Source organism: Papilio machaon, chromosome 15 (genome assembly GCF_912999745.1).
Source record: "Papilio machaon chromosome 15, ilPapMach1.1, whole genome shotgun sequence".
Lineage (NCBI taxonomy): Eukaryota > Metazoa > Arthropoda > Insecta > Lepidoptera > Papilionidae > Papilio > Papilio machaon.
In genome coordinates, this window is record NC_060000.1 from 842,898 (window position 1) to 867,169 (window position 24,272).

General features: G+C 31.4%; 1 protein-coding gene across 1 annotated transcript in view; it reads left to right on the forward strand.

The window, feature by feature from the left end:
• Nucleotides 1–24,272, forward strand: part of LOC106718364 (protein Dok-7) — a 131,365-nt gene that overhangs the window by 39,284 nt on the left and 67,809 nt on the right. The window contains exon 3 of the mRNA XM_045681153.1: nucleotides 6,273–6,318. Coding sequence (XP_045537109.1) covers nucleotides 6,273–6,318 — 46 coding nt within the window. The remainder of the gene's footprint in view (nucleotides 1–6,272; nucleotides 6,319–24,272) is intronic.

The following is a 24,272-nucleotide window of genomic DNA, read 5'->3' on the forward strand; positions in this document are numbered from 1 at the left end:
ACTCACAAGGAAACATTTTTTTTTTTTTTTGTAAAAGCAATGCAATAATAAAACGTGAAATACGACATTTTTTCGATAATACATACAGACACTCCAATTTTATTAATTGAATAGATTCTTTTTTGTAGATAAATTTAATCTTTTAATTTAATCAAGGAAAAAGTGTTTTTGGTTCAATTGTCTTTTTACAAAATACAAAATACTGACCATAAATCAGATTAACTGTACTTCAAAGTTTAGTAGTTGTTTTACGCGACTTGCGTAAAATTATGTTTGTTGAACGTTTGCTGTAACTTCTATTGTATCTAAAATTTACGATCTCTATTGTACAGTTCCTTGTCTATTTTGGATTTGCATTTTACTATTTTCTTTTGTTATTTTGTACATTGTACATTTCTTTTATTTTTTAAGTTAAAATTTTAAGCACAAGGAGAGTTACGCCAGTTTAAAAAAAACACTGTATATTTTTTTCGTAACTGCGGCGGATCGGTTATTTTAATTAAATTCGTTTTGACATAAATGGGTTTGTGGTTTCTAAATGAATAACTCATCTATTGCGTAGGGATCAAACGCTGCCCTGATTTAGTTTGGAATATTCCGAGCAATGTATCAAAACCACATCAATAAAATATCTCTGTTGAATGTTTGTTTTGCATCGAATCGAGATAAATGTAATAGTTAGGGTCAGTTTACGAATTGCCACCTTGGACCTGATTGTGAAATCAACTTGTTAACCAATGTTAGTGACGTCTTTATTTTGTGAAGAAAAGTTGCAATTTATTAGCTTTCGTCTATACAGCAAGTACCCAGAATAACAAATTCACATTGAATATGTTTGTACAGAACAAGTCTAAAGTTTTATATACTTTAATGTAGTCTTTCTGAAAGATATATGATCCTAAAATTTGTCTTTGCACATACATTAATCTCTCTTTCTTTGTTTTAATGTAGGCATAAATATCCCGTCGCTCGCCAGCATTCCTGTCATACCAAAGTCTATTTACATTTGCCTCCTGTAAAGAATTAATCAGACGTCCACAATACAGAGACGCATTCTATTTAACCAAGCGTCGCGTCGGCTTCGTCGTTGCAAACAAACGAAATACGATGCGCTCTCAATTTCGCGTAATGAAATCAAATGTACGTACTGGAAATTATTTTTTATTGTTTTACTCTATGTTCAAAGAGTTCTATTATTAGATTTTTAAATGGTAAGATCTCGGTTCGGCCAATTTACTAATTATCGTGAAAATGAAAATAATTGCTTGAAAGTGGTATCTATAGCGTAGAGGAATTTTTGTGTGGTTGACTTATGATAAATCTGTGTTTCTGCATGGTATATATTTTTGTGAAAATTGTATGATTTTTGTAAAAATATGTAATAAATTAATTTGAATTTGATACAATAGTGAAAGAAAACAGTGATATACAAAATTCGAGAAAGAAAAATTTGTTTAAAAATGATGTCTTCTTTAAAATTATTTTCAATCCGAATGCCAATGCATCTTTTTAATATTAAAATCAACAAATCATATCAGACTGGTTTATATTTATTAAGTCTTTATCATCTCTACTTCTTGTTTGCAATTTATTCACATTATATTCCAGTTTTTCTATTTCCGGGTTTCCAGTTTAATTAAAACCGCAATGTTCTTTTTTATATCAATTGAAGATGTGACTCGAAATGCTGGTTAATAAACTATTTTACGTTTTGTTTTATGAAATACTATTCCAAAAAAAAGAACAATATCAAACCAATTTAATACATGAAACAAATGTACCTAACAAAATTTTGTTCTATATTTTACTTCAAACAAATTTTACATTGGAAAAAGCTATAAAAAGAAAAAATAAACTTTTGTTCAATAAGAAAACGAAACCTATACGTTTATAAGCAAATTGAAGCTGAATTTATACTTAATTTTTCAATAATTGTAGCAACAATTTATGTTATTAATGAAAAAAAAGATTTTAATTGCGTTTTTTTTATTTACATGTCCTTTGAAAATACCTATTAATTTGTGAACTGATATATCAACTGTGATTGATAATTATGAACAATATTTAAACGAGGGTCGACGGGACAAAGACTTAATTTGCTCTCTGATCTTCACTTCATTGATTAATGAACCTAATTTCCTTCATGAATATTTATTTAACGTTTTTCCAATGGATAATTCAGGAAATGTAATACTATTTATAATTCAAGAATGGCTATACCGATGTGACTGAAAATTGGTGAAGAGGTAGCTTAGAATCAGGTGACGAACATAGCACATTTTATCCCGTTTCCTTGACATAAAATGTTTTTTTTTATTAAATAACAGTTAATACTTACATACCTAGTTACATAATATCAGCACTGAAGTCTCAATAATTTAGTAACAAAGAGTTATCTTTTTCAAGTTCAGAGATAGTTTAGAATCTAAAATAACCAAACAATAGTTTTCAAATATCAGCGTCATAAACAAAAACTTCACTTAAAGTACTATTTACAAATAAATACAATTGAAGTACTATCACAAACCAATACATTATAAATTCAAACAGACAGATGAATTTGTAAATTGTCAAGCGAAGATTCATATAGAAATCTGTAAAAGGAAACAACTTGTAAACTTGTTTGAGAACAATTTTTAAAAGCAATGTTCTGTCTCAAAACTCCCACAGGAACAACGGGCGACATACAGGGTGTTGCTTAGTTACATGATGTATTCGTACAATATACAATTCAATAAGAGTTGATAAAAGTTTTGTTTCTCCGGTGAAATATTCAAAAGACTTTGAAGTATAATACAAAGTTTTCTAAATAAGAGATAATGAAAATGTACCTACTGTTCATGATATACGAAATATTGTGTGATACAATAGAGTACTATTTCGTATTTCTAATAACATTTTATTATTATTGAACCTATTGTTGAATCACGTCTTTGATGCTTTCAATAAGACTGTTCATAACTCAACATATTACGTATGTGTTCTGTACAATTTTGTTATTGATTTTTTATGACCAACAACCTAAATTTGATCACGACGGCAACTTATGTTGATCTGGTCGAAAGATGGTATGCGAAAGCTCCCTATTATATTTAAAAATTCAGCGCCTAACTATAAAAAATAAGGTTTTTGGACAGTTTTAAGGACAGTGTTTTTATTACATTTTAGCTCAAACATATATCAACCATTCTATCACATATTGAAATTAAATATTACCAGAAATCATGATTATTGACATATAATTATGCGTAGGCTTCAGAAATGCGATTTTACCAAATAAATATGAAAGCTTCTTATACCGGAATTAGTTTCTTCTCTTCTTCGTCGCTGAAGTCTTTTCAGATTTGTTGTCATCAGGTATCAGTGACCCGCTTTACGAGGCACCACCACTTCTCCCTAGACCTAGACCTTTTTTGTACATATGCAGTTTTTGTAAAACATACTTTTTAATAATTACGTTGACGTCCATAACATTTAACCGGCGATCAAACAATGTCTAAATGTACCTCTTGAAGTAATACAGTAAAGGTTGTATTGCAAGATTTAAACTTTCTTTATGATGAGGTTGCTAGATTACTAATTTTATAAATGCAAATGTTTATACATACGTATGAATGGATGGATGTTTGTTAGAAGATATCAACGGCACAACGAATTACGATAACATTTGGTATGGTTGTAACATAGTCTGGATGAACACATAGGCTACTAATTTAGTTTTTTTTTCCGAGCCACGAATGACAGCTGGTTAAAAATAATTTATTGATGTCCGTATTTTTTATTATCCTTTATCCTGTCTATCAAGTTCCCAGTTAAATCAACTCCGGCGGTTCTTCTTGCGCTTCTGAAATTCACAAACTGTAACGTTAAAGTGAATTTCGTTCAGAACAAAGTTTCTCAGTGTTCAGACTCAAAATATAAAACTGTTTTTCAAGTTGCACTCGAAAAATGTTCTCCAAAGCAAGTCGCTGTTGGCTCCCGTTGGAAATAATTTCGTTGCGACCGCCCCGCACTAAATAAAACATGTACAATGTACAGAGTTGTAAAGCTTTGCTTTTACTCTACATCATTTGAATTGAATTTGTCGAACATCTATGTGACTTTGTTTCGTGTTACTTTCGACTTTACAGTCAATAGAATATTTAAACAAGGTTTACGGACGATTTGTTTTTGTTGAAAAATTAAAAATAAATGATATTTAATATCGTAATTTGTCTTTTAGGTGAAATTTCAGCTTGTAACATTCTCATTCGACTAAGCTAAGATTCTTTAGTTCCTAATATTACAAAGTTACTCAGCTCAAAATAACATGCCATATTTCTTCACTTGTTGAATCGTAATTAAACTTGTATGTTTAATCGGTTTCTGAGACCAAGATTCCCGTTTAAAACATATTGTCACCTCTAATTTGACAAAGGTAATGACAGGGATGACGATATGTTTTATATCTAGATTTTGGTTTCAAAAACCAACGGTAAAACGACGTATTTTATCGACGATAAACTGAGAAGTAAAGTTATTGTCATGCGTAAAAATTGTTACGTTAATCATTGAAAGATTTAAGCAAGATTCGAAGTATTAAATCATAAATTTTAGCCAAACATAAATTACGTTTACCACCACTACTTTTATCTATTTATAACTAGATGTGCAAAATGTTGTTGTTTATTATTTTTAGTTCATTTCAGTACAGTCGTGGTCGGTCGGTGGTCAACTGCACTTTAAATTTCATGCTCCGCGCGCTTGAAATTATTAATTGTAATTTTAACTGCTGATTTATCAAAACCAAGGTACTAAATAACATTTTTATGAGACTTAGAGTTTACATATTTTTTGTAAATTATAGAAAATATTAAATACGATAGAAAATTTCTTTGGTCTTTTGCGTTCTTCTATTCCTAAGAGTCTACGACTGATACCTTTAATGATACCTAGGCTAGGTTTCTATTTAGAAATACATAGAATAGTAGTAATTGGACAAACATTTCATGAACTCAAAGTTTTTCCTTCTATAGAAAATTTATGTAACAACCTTGGAATTTTTTTTTTATGTGCCGAAGGTTAATTCCTCATGCTGATATATTTTGTAAGTTACATAAAAAATACGGACACGAATGAGCATATTATGCATACGTATTAAGATATATATCTCAGATAAATTTTATTACACAAAGATATATTATGTACTGTACTATATTGTTCAAATGCCAACTAGTATCATAAAGTTGTTATATAGTAGTCATGTTGAATGACTACAATGTTACTTACTTTTTCCCGCGATATCACATGGAGTTAATAAAAAAACTTGGAAAGAAGCCTATACGCTTTCCAAACAGTAAAATATCAGTGCCAAATTTAATCTAGAACCGTTTAGCCATTTTGGATTTACCTACTTACAAACATCTATCTAAATTTAATGCATCTAAAACTATTATTAAAAATGCTCTAGTAAGAATAATATGGTAAAATAAGTTAAACGTTTTAATAAGCACAAAAAGTTACAAGACGACTCAACAAGTTGCTGTTTTGTTTTTTGAGTATTCACTGACGAAACATTTGTAAAAAACATAGCGCTATATCTCTCCATTTCAACGTGAATGAAAAGGTAAAATGTTTCGACGATATAAACTCACAGTAATGTGATATCTAAGAAGCAAAACATTAGAGACTTAGACTTGGTTACGTCTTGGATAAATTCACTAAGCCGTATTAAATGTATAATCTTACAGAAACCTACTAAATTGCATTTTAATACAACAAAGACATGATTAAAAATTGCACGGAAATAATACATTGTTTAAAAAACATTATCTCAAGGAATACGTTCGAAAACATGATTTTTTTTAAAATTTATAACACATCTGACTTACCAGGATTATTTAACTGAATGATTTTAGAACAAATTATTTGGAATACAAAATAACATTTCGGACTGCAGATATCTACTGCGAGGAACCAACGAACTAATTGCTTGACGTTTTCAATCTAAATTGATGAATTTATTGATTTGATCTTGTCTCGTTTCTATATAACAAAACGGTCTGGAACTTACGATTTATCATTATGATGTATCAATTAACCTTTACTTTGATATAGTTCTTTTCAAATATCTTGGCGGCTCAAGGTCATCAGTGCATTGCGCAGTGCCCTCTCCCCGTATCCCGCTACACCTAAAACGGCATAGTTAAGAGCCGCCAAAATATCTGAAAAGTACTATAGTAAATTAAATATATTTTTGTGTGATAAATAATTACAATTTTTTTTGTTCACAGTGGAAGTCGCGATGGTGTGTTATGAGGAAATTGTCACCTGTCGCAGGTATGTCACTATTCCAAGTGCTATAAAATCACGTAATATTTGCCACATTAATTTAAAAAAAATTGAACATCCTGTGTTTTTCAGATGTTTTCTTCAATTGCACATGTTTATTTTTTATCTGACTCCCATGTAAAATACCCAATACAACCAAACAAAGTCTTTAATAAAGTAATTAAATACAGTGTTGACTTCGTATCTCGTATACTCAGGTGCGGAATCGATGTGAACGACAACAAAGTGCCATCAATAAAGCGTCCCGAAACAAATTTATTTTACCGGCTAATCCGCGCCGGTAGAGGGCGCCATTAAGCATTGAGGGGAGATAAGAAAAGAGGCAGTAACGTTTCGCCGCGAGTATTACTGTAGATTACCTACACCTTACTTAGGGGAGACTTAAGTCACGAATTTGTATTCTTAAGTCTACCTATTTAGTAGATCGAAGTCAGTTTACAAACGTATATTTTTTAATCTATGTCTTTCCCAGTAACTTGGCGTCAGTCTTCCTTGTTCTATAGCTCCAGACAGAGATTAAATTTTCTTTTTATTATGACAATAATTTCAATACTTCACGCCTTCTACAATAATTTGCATGTCGTAAGCAAAAAATATGTTTACAATTCTTTTTTTAGTTTCCGTGTTCTTTTACGCGTTCAAAGAAATATAAATTCTAAAAGGAAAATGATATCGAATGAAGGTTTACTTACAATGTCAAGTAAATAAAATATTTTAGTAGGAAAATTGTCAAAAGAATAATTTTCAGTTGGAAGTATCTTACACTTAATTATTTAAAAAAAAGTAAATCATCTCAAACACACCTACTTTTTCATATTAAGCGGATTATTAAACATATTGAGATTTTAATTTGCTACAAAAAATGCAGTCGAACCTGAATAAGCGAGATAAATATCGCGGTCCTTTGGACTCTCGCTTATCCAGGTTCGACTGTATCTAAATCATATAGTATTATAGTAAATATAAACATTCTTTAAGTTTCTTGAGACGACAAAGTATGCTTTATATTTGATTCTCCGATCAAAATTTCACAAACTCCACTCCATTCACCATTATAACATAACTACAGCTAATTTCCTGGGCTTAATTAACAAACTTACTAGCCATGCTGTTTGCTTAAGCCTTGCTTAAGTATCGCCCCCAGGCAGAGTTACCCCTTATCTTCATGTCACCGTTAGGTTGTAAAAATTATCAGTCATTAAAATCACTGAATTGACAAAAAATTTCACTTGTAATTAAAAAAAAAAAACTTTTTTTTTTGTTATTTAGTTATACGTACCTGTTTATAAGTACCTGTCTTTCTCATTACAAAAAATAATTTAATAACTTATGATTTAATTTCATCAGTTTGTCAACTGTTAAAAATGACGTGTTTCCAACAGACGACTTTTAGAATGACGATGTTCATAATGTGACCGTGGCATATATAAATTAGTCGTATCTTGAGCGGGGCAGCATGTTGGAGATATCTGAGTGCCAGACATTTAATTTCCTGTCTGTCTCACTCCGATTTGAGGTGAAATAAAAAACCTACCCTGATATAGGGGTGAGTTTTACTGACAAAGAAATTATGGCTTCTCTGGGCATCCCACCCCTTGCAGCAAAATATTATCGGGTAATTTAAAAATATTACTAAAAGCATTATTTACGTTAAAAACAGAAAAATACAACAAAAATGGTTTGATACAAATTCTTAATTCATTTTACGTATATAATAAGAAAAAAAAAATAAAGAAACAAATGCAGTGTTCAAGAAAACTGTACAGATAAATGTTACAAATCAACGTAGTTTCCTGTTAAATTAAATTATCTATAAAAACCGGGTTCAAACTATAAAAAAGATAAAAGTAAACTCCTCTCTATTCTTTCACTGCGCTATCACAACTTTCAGTCTTATCCATGTTATTGCATAAACAACTTTTAACAACGATTGTGGCCAAATTACTTCTAAAACTTTCAGTACAACAACCGCTTATTTGATGTTATCTTTATATTGCCTCATAAATTCACTTCTAGTTCGTTTTAACTGGTCATGCAAACGAAAATCGACTCTATTTCTATGTGTAAAAAGACTATTTATATGATTAGTGTTGTATCGAACTTGTTGAATTTCTGGCGATGAAACAATCATCTCTGTATTGTGAAATGATTACATAATGTATTTGTAAATGGTCATTTGGAAGATATACGACTATAACCTTGCGATAACAATATCCACAACACTAAAAGTTCTTCTGGACGATAGTTTATTAAATCGACTAATGGTGTAACAAAAAAATAAGCTATAGAACTATACAGTTTTATTTCAACTGAAAATATACTTAAATATAACTTTAACTATATTCTACTAGTTTCAAAAGATTAAATAATAAATAAGTTTTTTTTTTAATTCTTATTTGGTGTTAAAATCCTTATTTACATCAAAGTTAAATACATATATATATCATTGAATTATTAATTAAATAACCTTATTCATATACATATGTACAAAGCTAGCATATAATATATTATATACAAAAATTTATCAAAGCTCGCGCTCGAGTAAAGTTGAAAATTGAAACTTTGTTTTCCTCCTGAAATTTTTATGCACGTATCCTGTTGATTTAAGTGTAGGACATCGCAGTAAATATAACTCGTAATGTCTTGTGTCGCTAACTTTGTAAAATTATGTGTACAAATAAATGTAATTTCATGAAAAAAATGTTCAATTATAAGCAAAAATTTATTAAAGTACAGTGAAATTACTTTATAGTGATCCTTTTTTATATTTGCGTAATTATTTAAAGCCACGAACAACTTGACTCTTTAGTGATTAAAATATAATAGTAATAGTATTTGATAATTCATAAACAGGAAAATAAAAAGTTACTTAAGGAGAGTCAGGGGAAGTATCTCCGTTAAAAAAAATACACAGTAAAAAGCTAAGTACAATTATAGATGTGATGTCATACTTCTTGCGCAATTGATCTAAATCAACATTCACATTAAATCATTTGATATAATCAGATGTATTTATATGTCATCATCGCATAGTATTTATATATATATGACGTCATAGTTATGGTCGGGACCGTTTCTCAGAAGTACCAAGGTAACTCTGCCTTTCCGTTCAACGCATATATTACAATAACTAATGAATTAATTAAATATATTACCTCGTTGATAGTCTTTTAGATACGAGTTTAGTTACTGTTGGTGTCGATTGCAGTGACACATATTGCTGTCTCTGTTTTTTCAGAGAAAATGTGTGAGTTAAGTAAAATCGAGGAAACTAGCAGTATTTAACCTTAAAAGCGACAGTCGTTTGAACTTTTCTTATGCATTGAGATGACGGTGCGGAATAATAACCAATACCAGCTTTTAAATCTGTCTGTACGAAAAAAAGGTAGGTCAGTGGTAAACGACTAATTGCATTTTATGATTATGTCGTTGTTTACGCAACTAACTCCTCCTTAATTGGTTATTTTATAAGAAAGAATGGAGTTTACATAGTTGCAGGATACAATGCAATTTTTCTGTAAGTGGAACACCGCGAAATATCCTGACTGTACATCAAAGTACAACGTAAAGTACTTTACGTATATTAGATAGGTTGGGTCCTTCGATTTGCAACAAATCAAAGGTAGGGTCAGTAAAACAGATATTTTCTATAATAATAATATATTTGTTTTAAATTTGAATCTCCGAGTACTAAACATAATAATTACACTAATTTATTTTTTAATACCATTTTCGCACAGCTTATTTAAAACGCATAGCGTGTATTAACTGTTTTTGATGAAGTTTTATTGTTGTGAGTAGCTTAAAAATACGAAACGAAAGTCTTTCTGCTTTTGAACGACTAACTCTCGAAAAGTGACCGTTAGGTTGTTAATTAGCGAAATTGGTGCAGAGATGTGTTGCTGTGATAATTAAGATTTTAATGCCCTGTATAGTGTTACATTTAGAAGCACTTACTCGTACGTTTTGCTTTCCAGCTCGTAAAAACTTTGCCTTCCACATCGCTAATTTGTTTACTATACCGCTACCAAATTGTTTTGATGTTTATTACGTGATGCAAATTGAGTTTTTATAACCATGAAATTATTAAACCAATTGATTTCTAAAAGCTAAAATTGACCGAATATAATTTTAAAGTCAGAATTCGAATAGATTAAGACTTACATGGTTCGGAACATTGGTGAAACGGAGACCAATTCTATTTTCAGTGTACACTCTGTACAGTGTACCTGTGGGCCTACCACGAATATTTGTGATAATCCCCTTGTATCGTCAGCGTCATGTCAAAATCAGTATCAGTATTTTTGGTCTACTTTACGACCGATAGAGGCACACAAATGCGATGCACAAATTTTAAAACAAATTTTATCGATGGCGATTGTCATCGAATCTTCATGCTTGGCCCACTGCGGCAGCTTCAACGTTACAGTTTTTTATTTTTTTTGTTTGCTAAAAGTCATGTCACATGCCCATATTAATAAAATTTAAGAGTAGCCCTTTTTAGTCTATTGAGAGGTACAAGGTTTTTAACTTTAAAAAAATATTTTTGAAGTATTATAACATTCACTCGCATATTTCGCCTTTTAGATATTTAGGATTTTTAGTTAAATTAATAACTAATATAAATCTGTTTGTGACATGTTGATATTGCTCGTAATAATTTTTTTATGACTTTTATGAGAGGAATATTTATGTTAAATGAATATTGTGAGGCAATTTCTCATAAGATTTGATGAATTATATTTGTAAATGTTATTAACGCTCGCCTCAGCTTTAATCGAGTGCTGAGATGATGGATTGTGTTTTATTAATACGGAAATTGTGAATTGAAGTACGTTTCAATAGTAATTATATTGAACTAGCAACACGTCCCGACTTTGCTTTTATAATCAAGAATATTTCTCCGTACAGATAGTAAAATATTTTTTAAGTTTTAAGGTATTTTTTTATTTTTTCTTTATCCGGCATCCAACAAGAATCATATCATCTCTCTTTCATTCTGACAGTAGAAATGTAAAATCCTAGTCTCTAGATGTTTTTCATAAACTGCTGATAACATTTTGTACGAATTTCATTTCTATTCCCTTATTCATTATTTCTAGACACGCGACTGATATCAATCCTTTTACATTAGTCTTTTCTATCTTCGTTTACATAAAAAATACATTCCACTAACTTCTTCCAGATTCTCTGACACTATCTTCATATGATACTGTAGGAAGAGTATAGACAAATTAGATTTGCAACGTCGGTATCCCCTACCGTTGTAAGTCGAAACTATTACAAAGACGAATATCATACACGACGTGAGATCCACTCTTAATATAGCATCGGATCGCTCTTGACACCGACCGTACTATAAATATACCGTTACTCTACATAGAGTATGTTATGAACAGAGAAAGCAGGCAGATAGATTATTGAAATTAATACTGTAAATGCAAAAACATACTTATTACTTTCATTATTTTTACCGTTTTAATGATTCAACTGATCATCGCGCAATTTTGTATACATGTGGTACATAAAAATACGTAGATTACCTTTGATTATAAAATAAATTAATTTAAATATATTGAAAACGACGCCCGAAAATAAAAATAAAGCCCGAGAAAAACTAGTTGTAAGTTTAAATAAATACAATAGTTACGGATTTATTTTCTCTGTAACATTAGCGTTCGTTACATCAGGACGACATGACATACACGATTAACATTGTTATAATGTGAATATAAAATTAATGTTAACCTCTCCGGTCTTTGACATGATTTGGGTATATTTATTTGATTTGTTTTGTAATTACTCGCATCTGTAATTTTAAAATTTCATGAAAGGACTACTTCATTGTTAGTTAATTATTTAAAAAAATCTCTATCTCTGTACATCTAATACACTGTGCTTTTGAGTGTTTTACCAAGAAACAAATGTGACATCAGCTTTTAAGAATCTGTGAGCTAGCGAAGGTGCGAGTGATGCGGCTATTCTAATTCTATAAATCTGTCAGCGAAGCGCTTTGTGCATCTGTGCGGTTGTGTTGCATAATGCTAGTTTCACACGAGGGTAGAATAATGAGGCAGAACAGTAGACAGTGCAGTACTGCAACCGTGTGATCATACACTTACTGACAGTACTGTTCTCCCTTACTGCTCTGCCTAACTGCCCTCTTGTGAAATATATGAGCTTCGGACGAACTTTGTGGCCGCAGAGATAGCTTTGTGAACAAGAGCTCGACTTAATAGGTTATTGCTTCGAAGATGGTTTTATATCGACATAAACGGTCTATTTTCATTTAATTTACGGAAAATGAAAAAGGTATATTGCAAACGTTAAAAGTTCTTTTGATTTTAACAGTAGTAAATCTATCAAATCTTTCTTAAACAGTGGTAGACGTCAGCAACAACATCTGTTGCTCGAATTGACCGACTCGACCGGTGAAATACTACGACCACACAGAAGACAGACGTGAAGTGATGATGAGTGCGTGCTGGAGGCCCAATTTTAGTTCCCTATCCCCACCCTTTTGACAGATGAATGGGAGGTGGATTTAACTGAGGAGGAGATGTTTTTAAGTACTCTCCTCCGTCCATTAAAGTGGCACCGCTACTCTATTTCGGAGAATTTCAGTGTCCGTTTGCTAGATAAAAAAAATCTTCTTGCTTATCCAAGCAAAAGACATGTGATTATCTGGTGCCTGGTGATCCATCACACAGGGTATCACTCTAGTTTGGACACCAGTCCCTTACCCATAAGGAAAACAATAAAGTTATTTTATTTTATTTATTTAAAATTATAATAAAGAAGTTTTAACTTTTCAACCTGTCAATAAGATTTGTCGAAGAACCTCCTTCTAGTACTCTTAAGTTAAGAAGTTGTGAGAATTTCAAGAAATCAATGTGTCCCGAATGAATAAAGAGAAAGTGACATTTTGCACAAAAATAATCTCATTCTCACGGTATCATAATTTCGAATACTTGGACATTATTTTAGCACAACTTCTACATATATGTGCTTCTCTAATTTATTCTGTAAATCATATATAAATAAGGTTTATATTACAACCGTTCTTTAATATTTAAAATAATACTTTAGGAGCTATCTTTAAAGAAATAAATTTTAAGTTAATGTGAAAAATTTGCGAATTTAATGTTTTTTAAGTATTCTTTCCGTTATATGATAACTGTGATAATAAGAAAGAAATTTATACTGATTAATAAAATTGCAGAATAGCGGTAAATGTAGAAACAAGAAACGTGTTTGGTTATTTTTTTTTTTTAGCTCATAACAGAATTACACTAACATTTATTTAAAGTTTTTAATATCTAGCTAGCTTTTTAAAGTTACTTTGTAATAATAATAATAATTTAACATTTTAAAATTCTATTCTCGTAAGTATTCTCGTGTTTAAAGAATCTTCTATTTTTAATTCATAATTTAAATTTTAATTCAATATCAATTGTTACTATAAAAGCGTTATCAAGTATAGTTCTTTTCAAATATCTTAGCGGCTCAAGGTCATCGGCGGGCTGTACAATGCCCTCCCCTGCATCCCGCAACGCCCCGCTAATCCTAACAATGTGTTCTGCGTAACAACTCGCGTGAAATTAATGAGCCACCAAAGTATTATGTGAAAACTTCTTTAAATAAAACATTCAAAATATACAAAGAAATAATAAACAATAAGCTATAATGTTTATATGACTTACAATTCTCACATACTATGTTATTACATTCAATACAATATGTTAACATAATCGTGACAAGACTTGCATATAAAAGTAACCGCACACAAAACAACATGGATACAAAGTTATGCTTCATTTGTATAACGTAGGAAATAAATAACAATAAGACCTTAATATGTTGAGAAATAATTTAAATGATATTAGTCGTAAAAAAGAAGAATAGAATAATTTGGTAACCGTTTCTTGTCAAACTGTTAACCTGTTTTTTGTATTCTTTTCTTCCTTGCTTAACTTAAAACAATAACGTACAATACCTTCGACAATCAGATTACAAAAAATTGTTTGTCCTAAAACATAAAAGAGAGCATTTACCATTTTATCACTTGTTAAACAAACACTTGAAAATGGACTTTAAGTCGTACGTAAAAAGAAAAGATATTGCATGCAAAAACAACGCCATAAAACTTGTGAAATGTACCTGTTTTCGCTGACTCACATTTGCACACGGAAACCCGAAATGATAACGACTCGCGGTCGAAATAGTGATGTAACAGGAAATGTTGATATGTTTATCGATGTCGATATTTATATGGGATGCGACTAGTGCAGAACGCTCCGTGCATATTTAACTAGAAACCTATTTATATATGAGTTTTAAGTGGACGTATTGACCTAAATGCATCAATTAGTTTCTGAACATTCTCAATTACTCTTGATAAAACATAGCAATATATGATTTTTAATTACTCATAGAGTATTTCCGAGTAATTTTAACTTCCAGTAGCAAATAAATCCTACTAATATTATAAATGCGAATGTTTAGATGGATGTTTGTTTGAAGGTATCTACGGAACGGCTGAACGGATCTTTAAATTTGACACAGATGTAGAATATAGTCTGAAAGAAAACATAGGCTACTTATTTCGTTTTTTTTTTAATTCCGCGCGGATGAAGTTGCGGTCGTCAGCTAGTATTTACATAATAAAACCAATGCAGGCTACACACGTTAACTATTGCAAAAAATCTGACTGTGAGCCGTCAAGCAAAACTTAAGCTGTGTAGCCTGCATTATGAAACTTGTTATACAAACATTGCATTTGTAAATTAAGTTCGCAAAAATCGTAACAAAATAAAAACTCCTAAAGTTATCGATAGTCGACAAATATAGTTGCAATCACTATACAAAGGTGTTTATAGTGGTGTTGACTCGGCGACATGTGACAGGTGGGGCGGACTTATTTTTTGTCACCACTGTTTGCAAACAGACAGATTATCGCCCGCTTCCTTTTTCGACTATCTCTTCTAACAGGTTGAATTATGACTTCGCATGCAAAACCTTCCGGTTTTAATGCGGGTGGAAGTCTGATTTGGTTGACTAAATTCATTAAGTTTAATGATGTATTTTAAGTTTTAAACTTAAGGAATTAAAAACTTTGTTCCTAAGGTTATTAGATTAAAAAAGCTTGTTTTTTAAGTCGGAATCGTAAACACTAACGGTTCTTCTAGAATTAGAACTAACTGCACAATCCGCATTTCATTTCACAAAATTCATTCTAAAATCTTATCGTGAAAGTGTTCTTAATTAAATATTTATAAAGAGGGAACTCAACGTAAAATGTCATATCCTAAAAAAGTTTTTTTCGATGTAAACATTTTTTTATAAAATCTCAGTAATACCGATCTCAGTTCCTCAGTCTCCTTAATGGACTCCACTGAGTGTTAACCATCAAATAAATCGTCCGCCGTTCACAATGACACCGCCTCTCGAATCCATTGTACTGAACCAAGCGACGATGTATAACTTACAGAGACGAAAAAAAACCATACGAAATATAATAGCTATTTTAAATTAAATATTTTACATTTCTTTTGTTACGTTATCTCCTTTTCTTTGTATTTTTGTATTAACTTTGAAAGCATTCGATGGTTCATTTGCAGTTTTGATTAGTATTAAAAATCTGAAATTACTTGAAAGTATAAATTCATAAGTAAAGTTTTAATCTAATTAAAACGTGGGTATACCAAAATAAGTTTTATTCAAGTTGTATAGAGTAGAATTTAGAACAATTGTAATTTCAATGGCCGTTAAACTTACACAGGAAAGAAATCTTGTTTTATTTTTATAAGAACAAGCAAAGGGGTTGTTTAAATTGAGCCAAAAAGAAATGTAGAATTGTTAAGTATCTCGTTACTTGTCGGATTACATATAAACAAGGTATAATTTAGTTTATAACTTTAGAGACTTTAGACTAATCAAGACTACTAAAGATAACTATACTATCCTACAATGCCGTTTAACAGTTTAATTAAAAAAAATTAGTGACGTCACAATCATGTGATACAGGTTATAATAAATATGGCCTATGTCATCCGAAGTAAATAACTTCCCAAAAATGAACGAATTTTTCAAATCATTTCAATAGTTACGTAGCCTATTCCATGAAAAAAAAACTTGAGAGATGTCAAGGGACACCCGGATGGAACGAAGTTCCTTTCGATTAATTAGTGAAGGAACCAATGTTTATTCTATGTATAAAAAACTTAAGTCTTCACAAGAAGTACCTACATTTTATTTCTATGAATTTTCGTTATATATTGTCACGTCGTTGCCATGGTGAAGTAGACGTTAAAAGTGTCGTGACAACTTTTCGTAAGAATTTTTTCCGTCTAGCCCCTTTTCACAACGCGCGATAAGGAACTTCGTTCCAAAACATATAATCAAATCGTTATTTTATCTTCAGACAACTATCATCTAATTTATATAAAAATAATTCGAGAATATTCTAGAAGTAATAGAAAAACAACAGTAACAAAAACATCATCGTGATATAACATTGAATCAATCAAAACAATCAGACTTCAATGATAAAACCACGGTCACATGTGACGCGAAACAATACATCAAAACTATCTGAAATGTAGTTACCTGAGCCATCTATCATGTCCATATTGTACTGATAAAAATATTGCATATATTACATAGCATATAATAGCTACATTTCCTGAAAAAAAATCTCTCAAACACGTCATACGTGCTTAGTAGATTTGATATAAAAACTTAACAGTAAGGAAATTTTTAAGCAAAGAATTGCAATAAAATCGCATGAACGTTAGATTATAGCCATTAAAAAAAAACTTGAGAGGTGTCAAGGAACACCCGGATGGAACGAAGTTCCTATGAATTTTGGTTATATATTGTCACGTCGTTGCCATGGTTACTATAGCAATAAGTGTCGTGACAACTTTTCGTAAGAATTTTTTCCGTCTAACCCCCTTTCACAATGCGCGATAAGGAACTTCGTTCCAATATTAACTGGCTGTCACTAGCGACTACGTCCGTTCGGAATTTTAAAAAAAAACTTAATTAGTAGCCTATCTGTTCTTCCAGACTGTGTTCTACATCTACATATATAAATTTTTATCGAGATCCATGCTGCCGTTCTGGAGATAACTTGTAACAAAACATCCATCCATCTAAACATACGCATTTATATATATTTTTATTGAAGACTTAATTAAGTTCCAAAATTAAATTAAAGATCAATGAATAATAAACTTATAGTATGAGCGTTAAAATGCATAATAAGATAAGGTGAGAACTGTGCTATATAAATAATGAGAGTTGTAAAGAGAGTAGAATAATAAAGTCTGTCGTTAATATGCATTCATAAGATTTCGTTTTGGAACGAAGTTCCTTATCGCGCGTTGTGAAAGGGGGCTAGACAGAAAAAATTCTTACGAAAAGTTGTCACGACACTTTTTGCTATATCACCATGGCAACGACGTGACAATATATAACGAAAATTCATAGAAATAAAATGTACTTCTTGTGAAGACTTCAGTTTTTTATGCATAGAATAAATATTGATTCCTTCACTAATTAATTGAAAGGAACTTCGTTCCATCCAGGTGTCCCTTGACACCTCTCAAGTTTTTATTTTACTAGTCTCCTAATACTACACTCACGCCTAAGTGAGAAACTGGACATCAAATCCACGCAAAAGAAACATTAAAATCATATTTTTTTTAAATAAAATTATCTAAGCACAACATAAATTTCACTTCGTAAAATCGGAATTAAAAATTAATTACACGGACACATTTTCGAATACAATTTTAATGGCCAAAAAATACGGTAATCTCTGTGTACCATGTGCTGTTTCACCTGCCAATGTTTTTGCAAACTCCATCGTGTATAACTGTCATAACTTTCATGGTCTGATTGTTTGATGTCAGATAAAAAAAACAGCCAAGTGCGAGTCGGACTCGCGCACCGAGTGTTCCGTACAAATCTGTAGGTATGTAAGTAAAATTTACGGTTTTCGCAACTTTTTCTTTATCTGTGCTATAAGATGTTCCTTCATATAAAATTTCAAGATTCTAAATTCAAGGGTTCAAGTACCCTGTAGGTTTTGATTCCCTTGCGAGTGTCTCTTTTGATTGTGTTGGTTTAGAAGTTTGTTTTTTTCACAGCTCCAATGGACAGTAGACCTGAGTATTTGATATAAACTCCAGTTTGACACCTCAGATTGATACAGACAGACAGACGGACGGACAAAAAATTGATCCTATAAGGGTTGCATTTTTCCTTTCGAGGTACGGAACCCTAAAAATTATAATTAAATGTTCTTATGAAATTGTTTCACTCAGAATGTTAATTTAATATTTCATATTCTTCGTATGTTCATGAATTTGTTATCATAATTATATTTTTTTTCTTTACGCTTATCAATAATTAATGTTGACAGGTCCAATTTTAAGCTGTCTCAAAAATGGATCCCTGTTTTAAACGTTTTTTTTTTTTTATTTTACATTCTTTAACATAAAGATCTGTAAGCGAAAATAAATCTACAAGAAACATACAAGCAACAAGTAAAACTTTTAATAAGTATAAAATAAACACTCAGTCACTCGTGGATTTAAACTTATAACAAAAAAACTAAAAAAAAGGTACAGACCTAAAAAAAATCAACAATACCTAACATTTAGTAAATTATTACTGATTTTTTTTTAGGTAGTTTATAAATGTGTTCTTAATATTACTTTTTATAATTACATAGCAAAAAAGGACGTTTTTGTTTTATTTTCGTTAGGAACACACTTTGTCTGGGAATTATAGGGGTTAAGGCTTCATTCCTACAAAGGGATCAGATAAGGGCAACAACTTTCCTACACCCTCTGAGTTTAGGGCAGATTTAGCAGCCTTATTTTAAAGCCTATGTCCTTGTAGAACCTGGCTTATTGCTTAATTTATGTTTGAGATAGGATTTACGTAGTTATTTGCGGAAAAAGTGTTTTTTCGCTCACAAAATTATGGTGATCGGTGTGATTCTTGTCAAGTGTATCTTCCAGAAATAAAATCTACATATAACATAACTAGCTGTCGCCCGCGACTCCGTCCGCGCGCAGTTAAAAAAAAACTTAATTGGGGTATGAAAAATAGATAAAAATAAATGTAGCTTATATGACACGTTCGTAGATTTACCATAGCATCTATTGATTACTTACTCAACCCAGTCGAAAGGTATCGACATCTGTTAGAATCATTTGGAGTTAACAGATAATTGTGACTGTCAAATAATAACAGACAAATAATTAGCAATAAATTAAAATTGCGACTATAATTTGATATTTAAACTATCCTATCTCTCAAGTTGGATCAAACTGCACATGGTGTGCGAATTTTATTATAATCGGTTAAGTGGTTTAGGAGTCCATTGAGGACAAACATTGTGACACGAGATTTATATATATTAAGACTATAATACCACAAACAGAAACCACGATTCTTCGAATCTACGTAATCAATGACTTTCAAAACTACAATAACGACGATCTTGGGAATAACCTTTAGTTTTTCCTTTTATAACTTTCCGAGATTTCGTTTCCTCTTGTAATTTTGTACGTAGGTAGTATCAAATATCTAGTCAAGGTAATTTATCTTCATTATTTTTCATTTAGCTTTGCTCAAATTATAATGACTTTTGAACAAGTTTCAAATCTGTGATAAGTATTTTTGAAATCAAATAGGATTGTCATCATTATATTAGCCTGGGTCAGTCCACTGCTGGACCTAGGCTTTTCCCAATATTCCATAACGAATGTTCAAAAGTTGTTCATATTCTAAAGAAAATTCTGAATGTATTTACATTGAACGAGTAAATTCAAACGTATGCTACGAGATATTTCCTACATTTCTTTCTATTCTACAATCCAACTTACACTTCTTTCGTCTAACTTTATCTCTTTGTGAGGTGATTTGATTTGGTTTGTTTGTTTCCATTTCAAATAGAATTTTATCTATCTTTTGCCTTGCACGTTTTACAAACGTTAGTTTGTCAATGCTGGAATAACAATGGGAAAATTGAATTAAACGTGTGTTAGTTTTCTTAACATATGACAACTGCCAATGTTTACACATTGCCAAGGAAAAGGTAGAAGGTTCAGAAAAAATTGGATAGACTCCTGAACCTCAATGGGGATATACATATTATATATGAGCTGGAGACAACTGCTAAAGATCCTTATTTTCACAATTAGAATCATTAATATCTACATAAAAGTGTATTTATGAGACATATGAAGGTCAATTTGATATGTTAATATGCAATGAATGCTGGATAGTACGGCGTCAAGCTAATAAATTTTAATCACTTAAAACGACGTTTACACATCGTTATAGCAACATCGTGTCACGGTCCCTTAAAATTCCACTCAATTCTCTATTAAATTTCTTCTAAAATAACTCAATTGTTTGATTTAATTAAAATCCAATAAATGCCATAAGATCTTCAATATCCTGCGAGCATCCGTGGTATTTTTAATTAAGATTTCTCACATTTTGATTGGAACTATTTCGTAACTAAGTTAAGAACTACATCTGATGGAGAACTACAAGTATATCTATGTTTTATACATTTTTCTATCTTTCTTTTCTATTAGTCTTTACCGTTATATAGCAAATGTTCGGTTCAAATATTTGTAAATATATGTTATCAACCTTATCCTTCAACATCTTCATCTCTACTAATTAAAGACATGTAAAACTGAATTACATCACCTATTTTAGTTCCATCTCTTACTAAGTCCACCGGCTAGTAACTAGCTTATTCATATCCCTATTACCCTAATGAACGATAACTACATCTTAAACGACTTTATGAATCTCTTTTAAATACCTAGCTAGTTAAAAAACGATTATAAAAATACCACCTCCATCAATCGGACAATTTATCCGCCAGGTGATATCCCGCTTGCACCTGTCTACGTGTTCAACTGGTTACAGACTTAATAAGATAGCCAGCCTCATTATACCGCATCCAAAAATAAAAATGTGATACATCATTGTTGTTCGTTATTTAAATTAACCAATCATACGTCGAAACTGTATATCTGCTGCGTTCTGATTGGTTGAATTGAAAAGTGGCGCGAAATACAGTAGCTGGTATTCAAATTATGGTAGCGTTTATGGAGCTTGCTTTATTATTGAGTTTTTTTACATCGTTTGTTAGTTATCTTGATCTTGTAAGCTACTTTAATATTTGTGAAAGTTTATGTTTTTTTAAAATAAACATTTTTACTTCAGTCTTTTTTAATTCAGTCTCCATTAATTTTTAGTCGGACCTAACTTTTCAATGGGTCATATTTTTCACTGATTTCACTTAAGAAAATTATGCTCTTGTAAAATGTAAGTGAAATCCTGGATAGGATACGAATACAAAATTTATTCTATCTATCTAATATGTATTATGAAATTGAAGTTCATAACAAATGCATAAAATTAAATCAAAGAATTAACATATAAAACTGTACCACTGTTGCGCCACCGCACCGACCTCGCTGGCAACTAAACAAGGTTGAGCCCGCAGGGAAAGGAATCACATTCATTGATAGTCATGCAAATCTTGTCTCAGATATAGACTACACCAAAATACCAATTATTTTTTTATTTAATCTAATATAAGGGTTTTGTCGCCAAGCGACCACACGGCCCTATGAGAAATAAAAAAAAAATTGATAGGTAAATTTTATTAATTTATGACAGTTACTTCTCAACTTTTTTTTTTTGCATTTACAAATATTTTACATCTTGATGAGAATAGATAAATTAAGAAAATTGGTTTTATAAAATTAATTTAGTTGGTTTTTAAAAAAAAAACATGTTATTGTGTGATTGAAAAAATTATAGGTGTGAAAAAATGTAATTTAACATCGAATATAAAAATGTCATTGGTTATTTTTATAAGGATAAAATCAATAAAACTTTAAAACACGGTCCTACTTATATCAATTCCTTTTAAACACTATAACACATTAACCGTATGATTATGAATGATGATTATGAATGAGACCTTGACTAGGGTTCGAACCCGGTCTCTCCCCGTACACCCGGTCACACGCCGCGCCCACACCAATGTATACTCAACCCACGGAAAATTGCGATGCCCACAATTTACTTTGCCCAATATTTACGGAACAAGAAACGGCGCACACTGACTGAAAAATATTCAAAAAAACATTTTTTTTTTATTTCTCAATTCAATGTATGAAATGCAAATGTTTGATGGATGGATGGATTTGTTAGAAGGTATCTGCAGAACGGTTTAACGGATCTTGTGAATAAAAACGAACGAACGATGTGAATAAAAAAATAAAAAAAAAAGATTGTAGAAATACTTTTCTAAGCTTAGTAAATAGAATTAATAAAGTGATTAATTTGCCATCTACTTATATTTCTAATTCAAAAACTACGTACCTAAAAGAGTGCAGAAGTATAAGAACATTGGAGTAAAATAAAAATAATTTCGTACGTAAAAAAAGTTGATCACAAACACAGATGCTGCCTGACTTCTTTATAACATTTCGATACGTCAACGGTCGAAACATCTCGAAGGTGGTTGGGATTAACGCGGAATTACGCAATTTTTGATATATTACACGCGTTTGTCATCATTTTGCTCGTTCCACATTGTTGAACACGCCTGACGATAAATGGGAGGCAAAGAAAAAGTTTGTCAGAGATTTTTTGTTTTTACGTCGATACAAGTTTTGGACATATTTTCATGCAATACTGTAAGAACCGCTCACTAAAACATGTGTTATTAACCAGTTTATACTTTACTAAGACATCTGTATCGATGAGAAAAATTAAAATAATTTCTGACTAAAAAAACAAACCGAACTGCAACTTTTTGCCACACTCAGTCTTCAGGTCTCCCTTAAAGCGCAGTTTTATTGGTAGTTAGCGCCCGCATGCGTGGTGCGAAAGATTTCCTCTTCAGGCATGCGATAGTAACCGCATGCAAGAACTATTTTCATTAGTCGTTGGGGCTCGCATGAGTTGGGGGATAGTCCTTACTTTTCCTTACCGAGCATTTTACTCGTCAACTAAGTCCCCGCACGTCGCTTGATTTTAGCCGACTTCAAAAAGAAGGAGGTTATCAATTCGACTGAATTTTTTTTTTTTTCATAAATCGGGACAATCCGCATCCTGTGTAAAGATCGTGTTATGCACTAATGAAATTGCGGCCTTAATAACTAAATTCATGTACCTAACATATTAGTAGAGATCAATACTAGAACAATGTAAAACGGTCCCATTCACATGGTAATGTGATTGGTAGTATGTAGTCTGAGCTTTTGTCCGGCGCATCTTACCGTCCTAGATAAATACAGTTCAGCCATCTTCTTTGTTTTGTTAACGTATTTATTATTCCACCTTTAGTGGTAACTTAGCTAAGAATAAGTACAGCTAATTCTTTTGTGACTTGTTGTAGAGTAAAGCAAGTTTCATACAATTAAGTGTACAGAGTGGCGGATTTTTTAGCAGCAAATGCAATAGAAGTATGACTGTTCAAACAGTGTTACCACTTTACTTCGCAAGTATCGCGATAAAGTCATACCCCAGTCAATATGTTCGGTAGACAAAATGGGGTGAACGGAACAAACGTGGGCCATAAACTATTTCCGCTCGATCGCCATAAGTATCAGCGTTGTGCAGGCCCGCTGACATTGTAAATAGATTCTATCTCCTTTAACGGCTGCCGGATTTGGGAGATCTTGCCAATAATGGCGTTTGATAAATATTTACTTTTGCACTCGAGTTAACGGCTCATCGTTATAGATTTTTCTCAATTTTATTTACTCTCTCATCTGGGAACCTTAATACTCTAGATTAGGGTGGGTCAAAAAAATCAACTATTTTTTTTTTTACAATTAATACGGAAAAATGGGTTACTAGGCACCTTAAAAAAATTCTCA